This window comes from Thermobia domestica, chromosome 16 (genome assembly GCF_964235325.1).
Source record: "Thermobia domestica chromosome 16, izTheDome1.hap1.1, whole genome shotgun sequence".
NCBI classification, from domain to species: Eukaryota; Metazoa; Arthropoda; class Insecta; order Zygentoma; family Lepismatidae; genus Thermobia; species Thermobia domestica.
In genome coordinates this window covers 183,818,932-183,836,818 of record NC_137469.1, presented here as the reverse complement: position 1 = coordinate 183,836,818, position 17,887 = coordinate 183,818,932, and the positions used below count along the sequence as shown (strand labels likewise).

The 17,887-nt window shown below is 33.8% G+C and overlaps 1 protein-coding gene across 5 annotated transcripts in view; it reads left to right on the top strand.

The window, feature by feature from the left end:
- LOC145673545 (uncharacterized) overlaps positions 1–17,603 on the top strand; it is a 30,010-nt gene extending 12,407 nt beyond the window's left edge. For all 5 annotated transcript variants that reach the window (XM_081743353.1, XM_081743352.1, XM_081743349.1 and 2 more), the window contains 2 exons: positions 7,115–7,661; positions 14,956–17,603. In XM_081743353.1, coding sequence (XP_081599479.1) covers positions 7,153–7,661; positions 14,956–16,042 — 1,596 coding nt within the window. In that variant the 5' untranslated portion in view covers positions 7,115–7,152 and the 3' untranslated portion in view covers positions 16,043–17,603. The remainder of the gene's footprint in view (positions 1–7,114; positions 7,662–14,955) is intronic.
- The last annotated feature ends 284 nt before the right edge of the window (positions 17,604–17,887 follow it).

Sequence of the window (17,887 nt, the reverse complement as noted above, 5' to 3'; positions counted from 1 at the left end):
TTAAATGAGTAGGGTAAGCAGCACCCCAAATTAATATACCATATGTAATTATACTATTTACCAGAGCATAATATACAGTTCCTAATATTTTTATGCTTACAATGTTTCGTAATTGAACAAATTTATATAATAATTTTCTTAGTATTGTGGCGATATGTGTAATATGAGAAGACCATTTTAGATGCTTATCAATAAATATACCTAAGTATTTTACTTTATTTTCACTAATAAGAGGACTACAGTTACATTTTTCAGAATTTTGACAATAATGCAATTTTAGTGACATGTTCTCTGGCTGTCCTGTTATAGTTGGTGAAAAAGTTATATACCTGGTTTTTTCAGCATTTAATACTAACTGATGATTATCAAGCCATTGTTTTACTTTCTTCATTTCTGCTTCAGTTTTTTTGAATACATCTGTGCATGTTTTACCAGTAAATATAAGTGAGGTGTCATCAGCAAATGATTGTATATGCCCGTCCATTTTTAAATTACACAAATCATTTATATAAATTAAAAATAATATTGGGCCTAATACAGTTCCTTGAGGGACTCCTTGTTTTACATATAAATAATTGCTTTGAAAATTACCTATTTGGACGGCCTGTTTTCTGTCTTTCAAGTAACTGTTAAACCAAGATAGTGATAAACCCCTTATTCCACATCTTTCTAGTTTATTTAAGAGAATTTTGTGTGATATTGTGTCGAATGCTTTAGCTAGGTCTAGGAAAACTAATTACTTTTTCAGCTTTATCAACATTTTTACAAACAATCTCTGTTAAATTGTATACCGCATCTGATGTACTTTTACCTTTTTGAAATCCATATTGATTTGAAGAAAATAATTTATTTTAGTCAAGAAAATTAACTAATCTTCTTTTCATACATTTTTCTAACAGTTTAGCACAGTTACTGAGGATTGATATAGATCTATAGTTATTAGGGTCAGCCTTTGAGCCTTTTTTATATATAGGTTTTATTACAGCAGTCTTAAAATCATCGGGAAATACACCTGTTTCTAAGCTTAGATTAAAGATATACTGCAAAGGTTTTAATATATTTGGTTTCGTATGTTTCAATACACTTGCTGATAATCCGTCTATACCAGATGTTGTTTTTGGTGATAATTCATTTACGAAGCGTTTAATTTCCCGTTCAGTGATTGGAGTGAAGAATATAGAGTTTACTACTTTAGTTTGAGGATTCAAATTTAAATTTATTTTATCATCAACCTCTTTGTTAAGTATTTTTTTGCCAACACTGGAAAAATGCTCATTAAAACTTTCAACTATTAACATTGGATCACGTTCAAACGTTACTAGACCATTTTTAGTGTTTAGTTCATTTATTTCTACATACTTTTTGTCTTTTTTATCTATAATATCTGTTATTACCTTCCATAATTTACTAACATTGTTATTACATAATGTAATTTGTTTTGTATAGTAGTCATTTTTAACTTCTTTTATTAATTGTGTAAGTTTATTTCTATACCTTCTGTAATATTCCTTAAATTCTAAATCGTTTTGTTTTTTTATTACTAAACGACTTAATCTCTCTCTTTCTCTTACAGAGTTGACTAATCCTTTTGTTATCCATGGTTTTATATTACGATATTTACTACTTACTTTTTTATTTTCATTGTTAATACGTGAATTACTTATAGAATTTTTCATTATTTGCATGAAATTCGAAGTTGCAGTATTAACACAATTACTGTTTATTACCAGATTCCAGTTACATTTTTTCAATTCTTCATTTAATAAAGTATGATCTATAATTGATGTTTCATATGATATTTTTTCCCTCTTTTTCATTGTAATGGGAACATTTATACTAGTGAGAAAGTGGTCAGTTATACTTGTTTGCAACACAGCTGATGTGACATTCAGTGGACTTTGGTACTTTAAAAATATATGATCTATACAAGTCTTACTATATTCTGTAACTCTAGTGTGTTTATTTATGCATGAAACATAACCATGACTATATAGTAAGTTTAAATACGTGTCTATATTTTCACAGTATTTGTCACTTAATATATCTAGATTAACATCACCTAAAAGCAAAGAGCAAGTTGATGAATTTTTAAGCTCATCATTTAGTGATTGTAGAAATGCTTTCTCATCACCACTTGGAGTGCGATATATAGCTATTATGTTACAACCTTCTGCATTATTTAAATGTAAGCGCATTCCAGTGGCGTCAGCAAGATTCAGCTCCGTTACCTTCTCAATGCCAACTTGCTCGTTTACCAATATCATGACTCCATCTGCACGTGTTAAAGACCTATTTGTATAATAACAGCGATATCCGTTTATGTTAATGTTACAAGTTGCTTCATTTTTCCATATTTCTGTTAAGACAATAATATCTACATTTATAGCAATATTTTGTAACAATACTAAAAATTCATCTAAATTTTTTCTAACACTTCTAATATTCAATTGAATAATCGTGATGCCTGTTGTATCACTAAATAATTCATTAAAAGAGTCTATATTATTACAGATGTTAGTGTCTATATTTTGGTATAAGAAAATTTCATTAATTACCTGTTCCATCTTGAGTGAAGTTGACAGTCCTGTTGAGCCACTTAGTTTTGCATGTTTTGTAGATCTTCTAACTTTTTAACATGTTTCACTCGGGATGTTTCGTCTTTGCTTAGAAACATTTAAACAAGCCTTTTTGTAGAATCGAAACTGAATTTAAAAGTTCGTTAGTTTGTACTCATATTAGGTTAGGTTAGACTCCAAATATTTAGTCCTCTTGGTCTAAACAGAAAGTTTTTCCTATATTTATAAAGGTGTACATTCCATGCGAGGATGCCAAGATACGAATATATTGGGTTTATCCCCCAGTGAGGGATAAACCAAGATACGACGGTAGCAAGGGTTCTGTGTCGAGCTATTTAAATAGATTTGTGTTTTCCTCCGGGTACCCAACGCCACTGACGAGCCACACGATACGATTACAACTGAATATTATATATGGTGGTCTGGCCGTCTTCAATAGCCGGGGTTTGGAAAATAATCTTGTCTCTCGCAGCGTCAAGGGAGTATACCAAATCTAAATATAAAATAACTCGGTCTGGAAAGTAACAGAGGTTGTCTGGAAAGTAAGTGTAAAGTCGTACTGCATAACTAAATGTACATGGCAAACAAATCAATATAGTATTTAAACAAACAATGTTAGAGCTTACCTGAAATAAGCTTTCATCCGTACTACATTACGAATACATTCCAATAATAAGCAACAGTGTACTTACGTCACTTATTAATGGCACTACGCATGTAAATTAGAGAATTAATAATACATTGCTTTTGATTAAAAAATATATTAAAATTATATGAAAGATATCGATTTATTAATATTGCACATTCGTAAGCAACACTTAAATTTTGCACAATAAGCATACGTATATTATATATGTATTTCACTTACTGGCCCATATTCAAATAAAGTACGATCGCGCTTAGACGGTCGCGTTACGGTATTTGCCACGCGTAAATGAAAACAAAATTTATATCGTTGAGCGATGATGCAGAAACCAAAAACAATCCATCCATCATTCCGTAGTGAAAGTTCCTAATTTCTTCTCCATACTGCTGCTTTCCTAATATTCGTAGATTATCGTTTGCCCATAGTGTAGCATATGCAGATATATAAAATTTATAAACTAGCATGTGCCTTTTTGATAATATTTCTTCCTGAACGAAGTTTAAATATTCATGATTCAGACAATTAGTAGCGCAGTTTTTACTATCACTTCGTTAAACATAGATACTAACTTTTGATTTTTACGTATTTCTGGTAAGGAATACATATCTTCCTCGTCCCATTTTGAGTTCTACCTATGCACTACCCGCCTCTCTCACATTCACGTTTTGTGTAGACAAAGAGAGCGGATTAATACATACGTTATTGGGAAATAGTTTCTATAAAACTACACTTTATTATTAAATATTTTAACCAGTTAAACACCATTAGGAGAATTGAATGTCTATTAATTGAGTGATTAATACGTAAACAGTGGATAATTCACTATCAGTTAATCACTGGTAATTGAATACATTATTATTTTGGACATCAGACTGCGTAGGTGTGTGAGGGAACGAGCAAATAACTTCCCAAATAGGATTCGGCGAGAGGTGCTGAAATGACTTGAAAAGTGAGGCACCTTCTGGGTAGAAAAATTCCATAGTTTCGCTCTTCTGCAAATTTCGACTGCTTAAGCACTATTTCCAAGAATTCCTCTTGCGAATATGAGGCTTGGTTAAAGAGTACACAACTTTAGTGTCAGATATTAAAACAGTTAGATCTCGTAACACAGAAACGCAAAATTTTGTATCATACATCACTAGAAAGTTTGAGGTTTCCTATTTATTTTGGTTTATCATGTTATACAATTTTAGAACATGGCAATATTAGAAAGTGCATTACATATTGTATAAAATTCACAATAAATAAATAAGTAAATAAAGGTTAACTCGACAGGCATGCAAAAAGGAAGTCATGCACTCTATTTCAACTACTATATTTTGTTTATTATTATTATTTTTTTTTATATAACCCATCACTACACTATCAATTCATAATGTTAACTTTTTCATAAATGAAAAATAAGTGGAAGCAAGTCTCTAGTTCGTATTATGTTGTGGAGTTTTGTGTAAAATGTGTTTTCCTGATATAAGCGTAGTAATTGAATATAATTTTCACATATTAAGAAGGAATAGTTCGTGTCGGGTGTTTCTGTTGTACAGTATACAAATAGTAATACAAAGCATTGAAATATATAAGGTACTTCTGCATGGAAAATAATTTTGGCACTTTCGCCAAATTTTTGTTTCAAATTTATGAGCGAGACATCATAAGATATATTTTCTCGACAATTTTGCCGTAAGAAAACATCCACATGGCTATCTGATACATCTAGTTAATCGTAACTAGAATTTCCTCATCACCTAGTATCTAAATTACATTCTTTGAAATCCAAGTGTAATTCAAGATTGGTAAATCTGTACAGGAGGGAAAGAGTACAAAACACATTTTGTTTTGGAACACGTTTTTGTATGTGATGAAAGTCTCCATATGTTTGGCCACTCCGTGTATATACTTAATTAGTATTTACAGTGTTAATATGTCATTCGAGTAATTTACTGTAGCAATGAAGAATTCAGATTTTTTTTTTTTTTGAGATTGAGAGAAATACTGGGAAAACTCTGGTAACCCTGGATAATTCCTATCCGGAAAGGAATCGCCTTTGGAAATTTTGTAGCTTCGGAAAGTGGTAGGCATTCAATGTGGTACGAAACAGAAAACTTTCTAAGCTTTTATAGAAGATTTTTTTACAGCTATTAAATAAGAGACCAAAAGTTACGTTTCACTGAAACCAATTTTTATAAAACAGAAGTAAAATAATGTTTATTTGTAATGTAGAAAACCTGACCGTTCTGATCGTAAAAGAAAAAATAAAAATAACTATTTATATGAGTAGACCTTTATTTTTGTAAAATAAATTTGTATTGTAAATTTCATTAAGTAGAAGGGTAATAGTATAGAAGGGTAATTTCTTTAAGTAGAGTTCTCTAAATTTTCATTTACTTTAATGTTGAAAAGAAATAAATTTTTCGTTAGCATATATGCCGATAGGACAGTTCAATGTTAAGTTTTGGTCGTATTGATGTTGATGTTTTAAATATCGAGAAACATCGTCACATCGCAAAACAAAGATGCTATAAGAGCAGATATCGTTTTGTTGAATATTTCAGTTCAGTAAAGTTTATCGTATAAATACGCTCATACTATGTTTGTTCTTTCGGAAAATTTAGATTGGTATGCGCTGTACTGTAAAAAGATTAAGAAGGTATATGCCCCATTACATCCTATACAAGAGCTCTCTACATGCAATTTGGTTCGGGTGAGAGCCTTCTGTGCGAAGAATCCGTTCATTTGTGGTAAGCACTCATGTTAGGATCGAATATTAACAAGTAAATCCATGTTTCCAGTAACACTGGTACTAAAATGGACGCTGTACACCAATACAAGAAAGAAATACTATAATTTATTAGCAAAAATATCCAGTGATAATTTTATACTTGGAAACCGAAAATACTGAAAAAGTGCGTGACCTGTAAATTAAAACATAATACAAAGAGAATTTAACTAGAAATTGCTAGTGCTGAGGTATTTGAGCAAAGACTTAAGGCTGTAGAGAATAAATAGGTCTGTCTTTAAAATATTACAGTATTTTTGAAAATGTTATCCGTTTTTAAGGGGAAAGTATGTATAACATTGCTTTTCATATTTTGCTCTATTTAATATACGTAATCTAGCGTAATAGTAGAGAAAATTTTAGTGTTGGAGATTTCCGTCCTCATGCAACACTGAAAGTACGTTGAAAATTCCTAGCTTTACTTAAAAAGAAAATTAAAAGAAAAAAGCATGAATGGAACACCTATAAAATGTACCTGTAAATAGTAAAACTAATGTAGTAATGTGCATGAAACGTTATATATCCCTATAATATACTTGCATGTAAAGTAGAGAAGTTTACTTTGTTTTGCTTTAACAACATAAAAAAGAAAGAAGATAACGGATATTGGTCAGTATTTCGATATTACGTTATGTTTTTCTATTTTTTGGTATTGAGGTATATATATATATATATATTCGTATGAGTTGTAGGACAATTTCAGATATTTTAATGTAGTAGTTTCGTTACATTTTGTATCCCTAGTTTGATCTCAAAGAATCGTCCCCGCTAACTTAATCGCTTCTCAAATGGAACTTACGGGAAGGTTCTCGAACACAGGTCCCTCCATAAAGGTTCGTAGGTAGGTTGGTTTCTTTCCGTACCAAAGTTACGGAACATTACCTTCAAGAAACGGAACATTCCTTACCAAAGTAACATTTAATTCACATAGTATTGCTAAGGGAGCGCTAGCAAGTGAAGGCGAGTTAGAGCCCCGCAGGGCACGTTCTTTGTCTTTGTTATTGCTAAATGGGAAGGGAAACATGTATTCTAGAACCTTGCCGGAAATTACCGATATTTTCTCTCTGCACGGCAATACATTTTGATAAAAAGGAATAATATTTTTCTTATTCTTTTCAGATTTGTTTGTTTTTGTTTATTAAGTGGTGAAGTTTCAAATGTCCAACTTGAAGGATTTAGCAAGTGAAATGTCTTTTCAGTATTTGAAGTTCTCTTATAATGGAATTGAAATGGAAACAGAAAACGTTCCTATTAAAGTTGAAGTAAAAACAGAGAACGAGCAATTTGAGGAATGCAATTATAAACTATGTACTAGTAATACTAATGATGATAAGGATCCTCTTGCAGTACGTTTGGAGTGTAAGGAACCAAAAAGTGCAATGGAAGAAAAGAATATCGCTTCCGAAATTAATCAGGATGAAACAATATCAGATTGGAAACTGAATTCGAGAGCAATATGTTTGGTCAAATGTTTGTCAACAGCTGAAATACTTGTAATAACGAAACGTTTTCAGAGTGACATCAAACCAAAGTGTTCCGATTTTATACACAATACGAAACAGTTAACCAGTGACAATTCTGCCAGTATTGGAGATCAGATCGATCACGAAGAGGACGTTGAAGAAATCGGTGATATAGAAACATATAACAATGCTCAGGCCCTCAGGTACGTTTAGTCTGTTTATTTCATCATAGTCATGTCTATATAAATATTTCTTTTCAACTCTTGCAATACTTAGTTAAATATTGTTTTCATTTAACTTAAACTCAGTTAATGGAACTGCAAACATTTGAATAGATAAAATAACGGAACCTAATACTTAGTTATGTATGAGATGAGACAATTGGGCAATGAAATAAGTTTCCAAACGTAACGGTAAATCACTATAAAGCTCCTCCTTATAGCACGGCTTGAGTGTTATAATTGAATAGTGCCAAGCTACTGTGTAATGCCAAGAGATAATCTTATTAAAAGTGCTCGTAAGTAAAACGATCATTCAGTAATACTTTAATCAAGATATAAATTGCTATCAAATCTCAAAATTATTTAACAAGAGTATTGTTAAACACTAACTGCAATAGGAAGTATAGGTATTTTGCGAGCATAAAATTCAGTAGTATGTTTTCTATTATTGACAGCAGTACTTTACTGGCTTACCTATAACAGTACCCTCTCACTCAAGATACTTTCGTGATACAGAAGCTCATATAATACGCGACAAAGCATTACAATCTTTTTCCTCGAAGGTGAAGGTTTAGAGAATTACTTGTCCTTACTATGAATCCTTCTTTGTAACTAGATTCCGGCGTTGCAACTCCAACTCTGATAGAACTATATTGAGCTCTGAATATGAGTAACTCCATTACGGTTACAATAATAGCATCGTACAGCGTTTGTTCCGTTTGACATCCGTAGCTTTTACACTGGTATTAGTGTGATTAAAGAACGTACATTTCGGTTGCTAGGCTTTGCCATGCTCCTGTCATGTGACCGTATATGAAAGCTACGTAGTTTATTCTATAAAGAAACCAAGAAAGTTCTGTCGCTTTTTGTTCAGAGACTCTCACACCGTGAGTTGAATGTGATTGGAGTTAAGGCGAAGGTCATTTGTTGGTATTGGTATATCCAACATACTAGCTGGTTGTGGCAGTTCAGTTACACCGTGAATTTTCGTAACGACAGAATGAAAATGTTACCTCCACATAACGTGTTAAGGCCAAGTATGCTGTACGAATAGAAACTGAAGTCAAACGCCGCTGCAGTTGTGCAGAGGTTATTCCAAGCTCTCGGTGATTGTGTTGTGACTTCCCGGAGCGTGCAGCGGTTGTTTAACAAGTTTAAGGACGATGACGAAACACTCGAAGACACTTTACATGTGGGAAGACCAACACGTAAAAAATGAAAATCTGCAGGCAGCAATTGAAGCAGACAATGGCCATATATGTGAGGAACTGGGACTATAATTCAGTTTGAGTGGAAGAATGTTCGGCAGCACCTCCATCAACTTGGAAAGCACTTCAAGTTGGGTCGGTGGGTTGCACATGATTTGACTGCGGGGCAGAGAGCAACGCTGCAGACACCTGTGCTTTTTGCTGCCTTGTCTGAGAAAGGAGCCATTCCTGGACAGTGTGTTGACATGTGGGCCCTAAAGTAGGTCCTGTAGGAAGCTCCACTGCGCTGGTATCATTGGTTAGCATCCCATATACCGGTTCCAACCAGTCAAAACCAGCACTAAACCAGAAGAAGGTCTTCCTGTGTGTACTGCTCGCGACATCGTGCATCAGGAACTGTTACCAGCTGGTCAGTGAATCAATGCATAGTGTTCATTCAGCAGTTGAGCCGTGTTGAAGGAAAACTCAATACTCTGGATCCAGCACTACTGAATCGTAAAGGGGTTCTCCTGTTACAGGATAACTCTAAACCCCACCTATCTAGAATGACCTTTGACACCTTTCTACGCCTTGAATGTGAAACACTATTGTCTCTGTTATACTCCGCGGACATTGCGTCATCTGTTTTTTCACCTCTTCCCTTTCTTGTCATTCACCTTCGGGGACGCCAGTTCAAATCCCTAGTAGAGTTGCAAAGTGCTCTTGATACATTCTTGGCTTCACTTCCCACCAACTTCTACCGGAATAGATTCCATGGACGTGGCAAAAGTTCGTCGATGCTGATGGGGAGTATTTCATCTTTCAGGTACCTCGTAGGTGACAGATTGATTTTGAAATGTGGCGGGTAAAAAAGTAACAGAACGTTCTTGGTTATCTTGGTACTTTATTCTGGTTAAAACACAAATTACTTTGATATAAATTATGTCGAGAATTATGTAACTGTTATCGAATATAGAAAAATTTTGTCTACTCCCAGTCCAAGCCTTTATATTATGCTTTCACCATAAGTGACGTAAAAGCATGCTCTAGATAGGAGAGGAAGAGTATGTAGTGTATACTTCCTTAGATCTTCCACTTCGAGCACTGCGTAAAGGAATATCGTACAAGTAAATTTATTTAGTTACTCGACCTTTAAATACTGCTGGACATTCCCAGTTGCCTCCCGCCCTGCCGCTTGCTCCCTCACATCATTTTGACTCCTAACAAGGAATGCGATATATTTCATGCCAATGTTAACAATTGACTGCAATATTTTATACTGAGTAGCGCTCGGTATTTGTTTCTCTGTTTTTTCTATATTAGTAACAAGGGATTTTCTGAGAAAAATTGCCCCATACCCCTAGAGATACGCTTCTCTTACGCCTAAGTTATTCATGTTTCTTACCATTCTTCACAACAAGTTGATAATCCATGGTGCACCGCAACACTTCTTCAGATTACTATTATTTCCAAAATGTATTAACAGTTCTCACAATACATCAGATGGATCCAGCGGTACAAACTTGTCGCAAAAGTAATGGCAAATTTCATTCATCCCACTGGATCCATCTGATAACCAGGAGATATGCCTATAATAAAACATGAGAGAAGAATACCTCATTCTACCCTCTATCACACGTATGAATTTACGACTAAATAATATGAATATTTACTTTCATTTATTTGAAATTTCTCACGCTACATTTTTAATGTCCATTTTTCAGATTATATCGAAATATACGTTATATGTGTTTAAAAATGTGTATGGAGAGAAATGACCGCTTACCCCTTCCTACACTACGTACATCTTAGTTACGTATATGTCTGCTTCAATTATTGAAAGAAGTTTCAAATACAGTTCATGGAGAACGATACTCGTAATTCTTCCTAAAAAATCAGAAAAGAAAGTAAAAGGAGACATAAATTATAATTTTCCAGCAATAAGGATCATGACTACGAATCGAGTTGATAAAAATAAAAAAATATTCGAGCAACTAATTTTATTAGATTAAGTTAGCGGTCTCTTAAACACTGGATAGTGAAAACGACGACTCAGCTCTTTTGATTATCTGAAACAAAATGAGATTAGCGGGAAATATCTTTCTTCTACATCATGCTGCCAGCTATTAGTAGATTTGCGAACCACAGAAAGTTGTTTGCAAAGAGTACCGTTCGAACACAACGTAGAGTTCTTTCCCATAATGATTTCTTTCCGGTGGCACTTCAAAGTACTGTTAGTAAATATAGAGGTAAACAGAAACATTGCAACCGGTGCTTAATAATTGTTTAATGCAATGGCAGGCATACACTTATTAGGATAATGTGTGCTTTGGTTCGTTTATTAAATAATTAAGATTAAATTTGATTGGGTTATTGCCAGTGAACAATTGAATAACTAATTTAAGATCTTCAATAAAGTGAGCAAATGAGTTTTATTTTAAGGAACATTTGTTGGATTTATTCTTAAGCGACATTTATATCGTTATTTACTAGAAATAGATTGCGGCATTAGATAAGTAATGTTTGCCTGAATTCTAATATATGGAAAGAATGTCAGAATAGCGTAGGCAAAATGGTGAGGTATATGGGGATTATGTGAAGAAATTTTTCGTTTTTAAGATTACAAGAAACAATGGCACCTGCGATCTATGCGTAGCGTAAGAAATAAAACATGACTTTCGATAGGACCTGGAAGGGCATTTTCCTCCATTAAGCTAGCAGTCTTTTTCGTTTTTTTTTCCCCAATGCGAACTATTTTTTCTTAGTTAAGTACTCTATATTATTATTATTCACATCAATATTTGTTATGATGCTAATCTTAACTGGTTAGCTTGTACTTATTGTGCACGTATGTTATGAGATCAGTTGCTTTACATGCCACCAGAAGAATGAGTTTTCTATGTGGTTATACCTTTAGACTCCGAGCTACCACGAAAATTCTCCTGCGATAAATGTAAAAAATTCTTACTTATTGAGCAATAAGATTACATACAAAAGTACCAAAAAGGTTTTGTCTTACTGGTCAGACAGGAAGATTAGAGCAAACTCGTGGTGTCCTTTCATTGACCTTGCCTCAGTTCGAGGCATTGCTTGGAAAATTGTTTCATCCCAACAGTAACAAGTAAGACAAAATAATCGCAAGTATCTCTGAGTGAAACACGCACCATCTTCTCCCTATTTGACTAGTTTTTACTTTACACATATACGAACGAAACCAACGCTGAAGTGCATAGTTGTTCATCGGTAATTTGCGTACTGTAATCAACAAAGATAAAGTGTGAATGTATGTTGGAATACATTCTAATAGACATCTTGTAAATTTTCCTTCTATTGCTGTTTCGTTTGTAATCATCTACCTGGATTATACACTTTTACTGGAAGTAACTGGCCAGCGTCCTACACACGAAAGGGAAGAGTAAATCACTTGAAAATACCACTAACGGACACAACACTTCAAAAGAATTTGCATGTTTAAGGAATTCTTCGCCTGTTCTCGAAGAGTTTAAAAACGCTTTTCAGATATATGTTTCATATATGGACAAAAGATATTTGACAATGTTAGCAAAACACGTTTGAACATCTTTTGCATATACGACCGAATTCATGTAATCATTCAAGAATATAAAATCAGAAGAACTATTGTTATTTCTCTTTTGTGGATCAAATTCTGAAGCAATTACTTTCTGGTGTTATTGTGATACACATATGTGCGAAAATGCGATGATTCTGGATGCAATGTACCCTTTCTGTTTCAGAGCAATAGATTAAAACTTAGTGACGCCATATACTAATGTATATGGTTAACTGTAAGATGCTGTCTATTCTTTAGGCGGAATCAGTGGGCCAAACGAGAGTTGGATTATATTTAAATTTAGCGTCCGGTTCAACACCGGGGCTATATGAGGCATGGACCTACAGCCTAACTTGTTATCCGAACAACATAACCTCCCACTGGGAATCGAACCCTTTTCTTCCCCGCCAATAGCACGTACTCCATCTACATCGGTGCTCATTAGCCAAACGAGGATAATGAGGATAAAACGCCCGCTGTAATTCTTCTTTAAATAAATCATTTATTTCTATATTAAGTTTTTTGAGCTTGGATACATATAACCGATGACTTGTGTTTACGTTTTTCCCTCCATTTTACGTGCAGTCTTCAAGCAAAATTTTCGTATACGCTAAACAGTGTTTATGTGCCTTATTATAGTGTTAATTATGTGTAAATATGTTTGCGATAGGTCTGCTTATTTAATTTTAACGCTTTTTTCACATCATTTGGTTTTCCATATTGTTTCTAGTTCCACTCTCAAATGTGTATTCCAACATTGGGCAAAATTTCGATCCTCATACTATTCACAGAGAGAAAAATTGGAGTGGGTAAATTTATAGTAAAATCTCACCTAATAGTCTCGGTTGATTAACATTCGTATAAAAAAGATTGTGCGAAAAGAATGTCACAAATTGTAAAATAACTTTGTGTTTCTTGTTTCCTGATACAATGAACATATCTTTGTTACGGAGGGCAATTGCTGTTTTCGCCGTAAAAGTGGTAGCAGGCTAAGTTCTTCGTACTGTATACAATAACAATATACAGCTGTAATTTATATAAATTTTCCTTTCAATTTCGTAACAACTCTTTTAACAAATTAGCAAAGTTAGATTATTATCGTAAGTCTCTATTCCTATAAGTATCTAATAATTTTCTATTCAGTAATTTATCCTAACAATTTTCTCTGGTGTGATTTGTTGTGGATTAACTTGCTATTTACGTGTGCTTCATAGAATATTAATGGAGGAGATACCTTATATATTCTTGTTAATGCCATTTTTCGGAGTAGATTACTCTCAAATGTGTTCATGATACACTTTTTCGTTGTTTTTTCTCTAGTGTTAATTAACACCATTCAGTGTACTGTTCTGCAAAGAATAAAAATGATATATGGTAATGACGTGTGATATGTTTTAGGATATCTTTGACTCCTTGTCTAATTTCGCACTCCTACCTATTTCTCTCTTATTAATGATGTTTTATTACATAGAATGCAGAATTTCCCCTTTGTTTACTAGGACAGTGTTGGCAGATGTAACCAAAGATGCAAATCAATTTTTTACAAAACACATAAATTGACTCGTAACTCATACGTATGAATGTTCTGTCGTTAATTTTCAATTTGTTTAGTTGGAATAGCTCGAAAACTATGGATCAGTAAAAAGAATTTTTCACTTTAAACCGATAACTAGTGGGATGAAGCCTCCGTAAGTGTTAACTAGGGAAATCGTAGTTTTCATAAATTAAGTCAAAATTGGCAACACTGCTGATGTTGTAGTGCATCAAAATGTGTGTTAAGGATTTGTCTACGTTATACAATTCCTGGCAGCAATGAAAAAGAAACTTTGAAATTATCATGATAAAACTTTAATTTACATCCACTCGGGAACTGCTATTCATTTCTATGGGGCTGCTTATAAAGCAAGAGGTATACAAGAATAATCCTCGAACTATAGGAGACCTGGTAACGAACATTCGCAGTGCCATTGGCAACATTAATACTTGGTAAAGTTGCTGCCAACGTGGTGAAAAGTTTGAACCGATGATTGAATCAAAAGAGGGGTCACTTTCAGCAACTGTTATAGAGTTGATAACTCATTTCGTGAATGTGTCGGATGCATATAAGATCACGATTTTCCCTAATTCCTCCTTATAGAGGCCCCATCCGATTAGTTATCGGTGGAAATTAATTTTTTTCTGATTCATAGTTTCAAGTTACTCCAACTAAGCAAGCTGAAAACTAAGGACAGCCAATTAACGAGTTATGAGTCAATTTACGTGTTTTGCAAAAAAAAAAAAAAAAAAAAAAAAAGTAAGTTTACATCTTCGGTTACACACTGTGCAGTTCCTAGTGTACTCCGATCGTTCTTCCTAGTTTAAAAATATATACATGAACAAGGCCTCATTTTGGTATAACCATTATTTATGTATTGCATGGCGTTCCAAAGTTGTACTATCCTAAATTCTGGGTTGCGTTGTATATTGGGCACCCTTTATAACGTATAACGTTTCTTCACCTTCATATTTTAATATACAGGAAGGAGCAAGAGTGTGGAAATGGATTCATTCAAAAACCATGTTTGACAAACCATATTGTTATTCATACATACCAAAAGTCTCACACGTGCAAAGAGTGTGGAAAGGAATTTAAGCTTAGGTCACGTTTAACAGATCACATTTTAATACATGCAAAGACTCACACGTGTCAAAAATGTGGAAAAGGATTTAAGCGTCGATCATGTTTGTCAAGACACATGTATATACATACAGCTGAAAAATCATATACGTGCCAGGAGTGTGGAAAAAGTTTCAGACAGAGGTCACATTTGGTGGAACACATGTTTATACATAGAACTGAAAAACGTCACATATGTGAGAAGTGTGGAAAAGCATTTAAGCAAAGGTCAGGTTTATCAAAACACATGTTTTTACATACAAGCGAAAAACCTTACGCATGCCATGAGTGTGGAAATAGATTTAAATGCAGGTCATACTTGGTAAGCCACATGTTAGTACATACAGGTAAAAAAGTTTACACGTGCGAAGAGTGTGGAAAGATATTTAATCATAGGGGAAGCTTACTTTCACACGTGTTACTACATACTGGTGAAAGACCTCACTCATGTCAAGAGTGTGGTAAAGTATTTGGTCGATTGTCCAGTTTAACAATACATAAGTTCTTACATATAGGTGAAAAAATTTACACGTGCCAAGAGTGTGAAAAGGGATTTACGGAAAAGTCAGGCTTGGCAAAGCACATGCTAATACATACAGGTGAAAAACCTCACAGTTGCCAAGAGTGTGGTAAGAATTTTAGGCGCATGTCACATTTGTCTAGCCACATGTTTATACATACGGGTGCGAAACCTTACACGTGTCGGGAGTGTGGAAAAGTCTTTAGTCAAAGTTCAAGTTTAAGAACGCACATGTACATACATGCAAATGAGAAACCTTACACATGCCAAGAGTGTGGAAGGGGATTTATTCGAAGGTCTTTCTTGGTAAAACACTTGGTAATACATACAGGTGAAATTCTTTGTACATGCCAAAAGTGTGGAAAGGCATTTAATCATGAGAGAAACTTGCGATCACATATGTTGATACATACACGTGAAAAACCATAAAGTTGCCAGGAGTGCGGTAAAAGATTTATTCGAAAAACTTCTTTGGTAAAACACATGCTACTACATATAGGTGATAACCTTTACACATGTCAAGAGTGTGAAAAGAGATTTAATTGTAAGTCATACTTGGAAACACACATGCTAATACATACACGTCAAAAACCTTACGCTTGGCAGAAGTGTAAAAAGGTATTCACTCAGAGGTCAACGTTAGCAACACACATTTTAATACATTCAGGTGAAAAGACTCACACGTGCCAGGAGTGTGCAATGGGATTTAGGCTAAAATCAAATATGTCAAGACACATGTTAATACATACAGATGAAAGACCTCACACTTACCAAAAGTGTGGTAAGGGATTTAAGCGTAGGTCCCATTTGGCAAGGCACATGTTTATACATGCAGGTGAAAAATCTTATACGTGCCAAGACTATGGAAATTGAGTCAGTGTTAGCTTACTTTTGACAAGACATATTAATGCATAGCAATGAAAACATCAAAAGTGGAGAAAGAAATGTAGTCAAACGTCTAATTTGCAAAACCATGCCAATATGACTAATGAGATCTGCACACGCACTGAAAGAAAGAAAATGTTCAAAATCAAAGTTAGAAACATGTTAAAAATGTAGGTGAAATATATTAAATATGCCACTGGTGTGGAGAGAAATTCGATAAATTTGGTATTTACATAAACATATTAAGATATTTAGAAGACAAAACTCTTACTTGTGAGAATTGTTTAAACGCTCACATATGACATGCTTGGCAACGAATGGCATACATAAATTTAGGAAGCTTCTATCGCATAAAATGCAAGTGAGAATTCAATTAAAGTTGAAATATTGGAAAACAAAAGTTTGCATATGCAGTTGGAAAACACCGTAGCCATTAAGAATGTTGGAATAAGATTTATTATTAAGTCCAGTTTCGTGAGACACATGATATCCAAACTTTTTATTACTTATATTTTGAGGTCATACTTGTGAGTTCCTATATATTTCCTGACATATATTATGGGAGAGTTCAAAATTTTATTGTCCTGACTATCCAAATAGGCAATTTAATCGCAATTTTATCTCGGAGGTTGTAATTGACGCAAAACATTTTTTCCAATCCAATGCGATTTGCGACTCTTTCGATACATACTAGTATATTTTTCAGACGTAGATTATTTAGGCTCAATACTAATTTTCTGTCACTATTTCACGAGTCCGATATAAACACAGAAAAACAAATTATATATATATATATATATATATATATATATATATATAATTTGTTTTTCTGTGTTTTCCCTTTCTACAAAGCTAGTGTATATATAAGTATCACATCAACATGCAGTGTTATTCTGTCTTTAGAATAAAAATACATTTACGACGCAAGTTATGTCTTCTATAGTGGAAATTGAGAAGAAACCATCGCCTGAACTATATTGTGTTATTAACAATTAACTACGCTACCATCTAATTAAATTGTACGTTCATATTGTCTTGCGACTTTCAAATACATGTATTGTTAACAAATAATAAGCCCACCGTACAATAACCTTTTTCTAAGAAATGAGTGTATCAGTTGCGTAAAAATTATTGCAAAATGAACGATCTGAAAAGCACATCTTGTGGATTTTGTTTAAAAGTGTATGAGCCAAACAAGATTTGAGTATAATTTGGGGGTATCAGATTCCCTTCAAACGACAATTGTATTGGTACATAAGGGCCACGGAAAACTATGATGATCATCTCGGAACGGTAGCTTTTAAAGATAGCGTCGTATCAAAGATGGCGACGGATCGATTTATAAAAGTGGCAATATCTCGGCTCCTAATTCTCGAATCTGAACGTTTT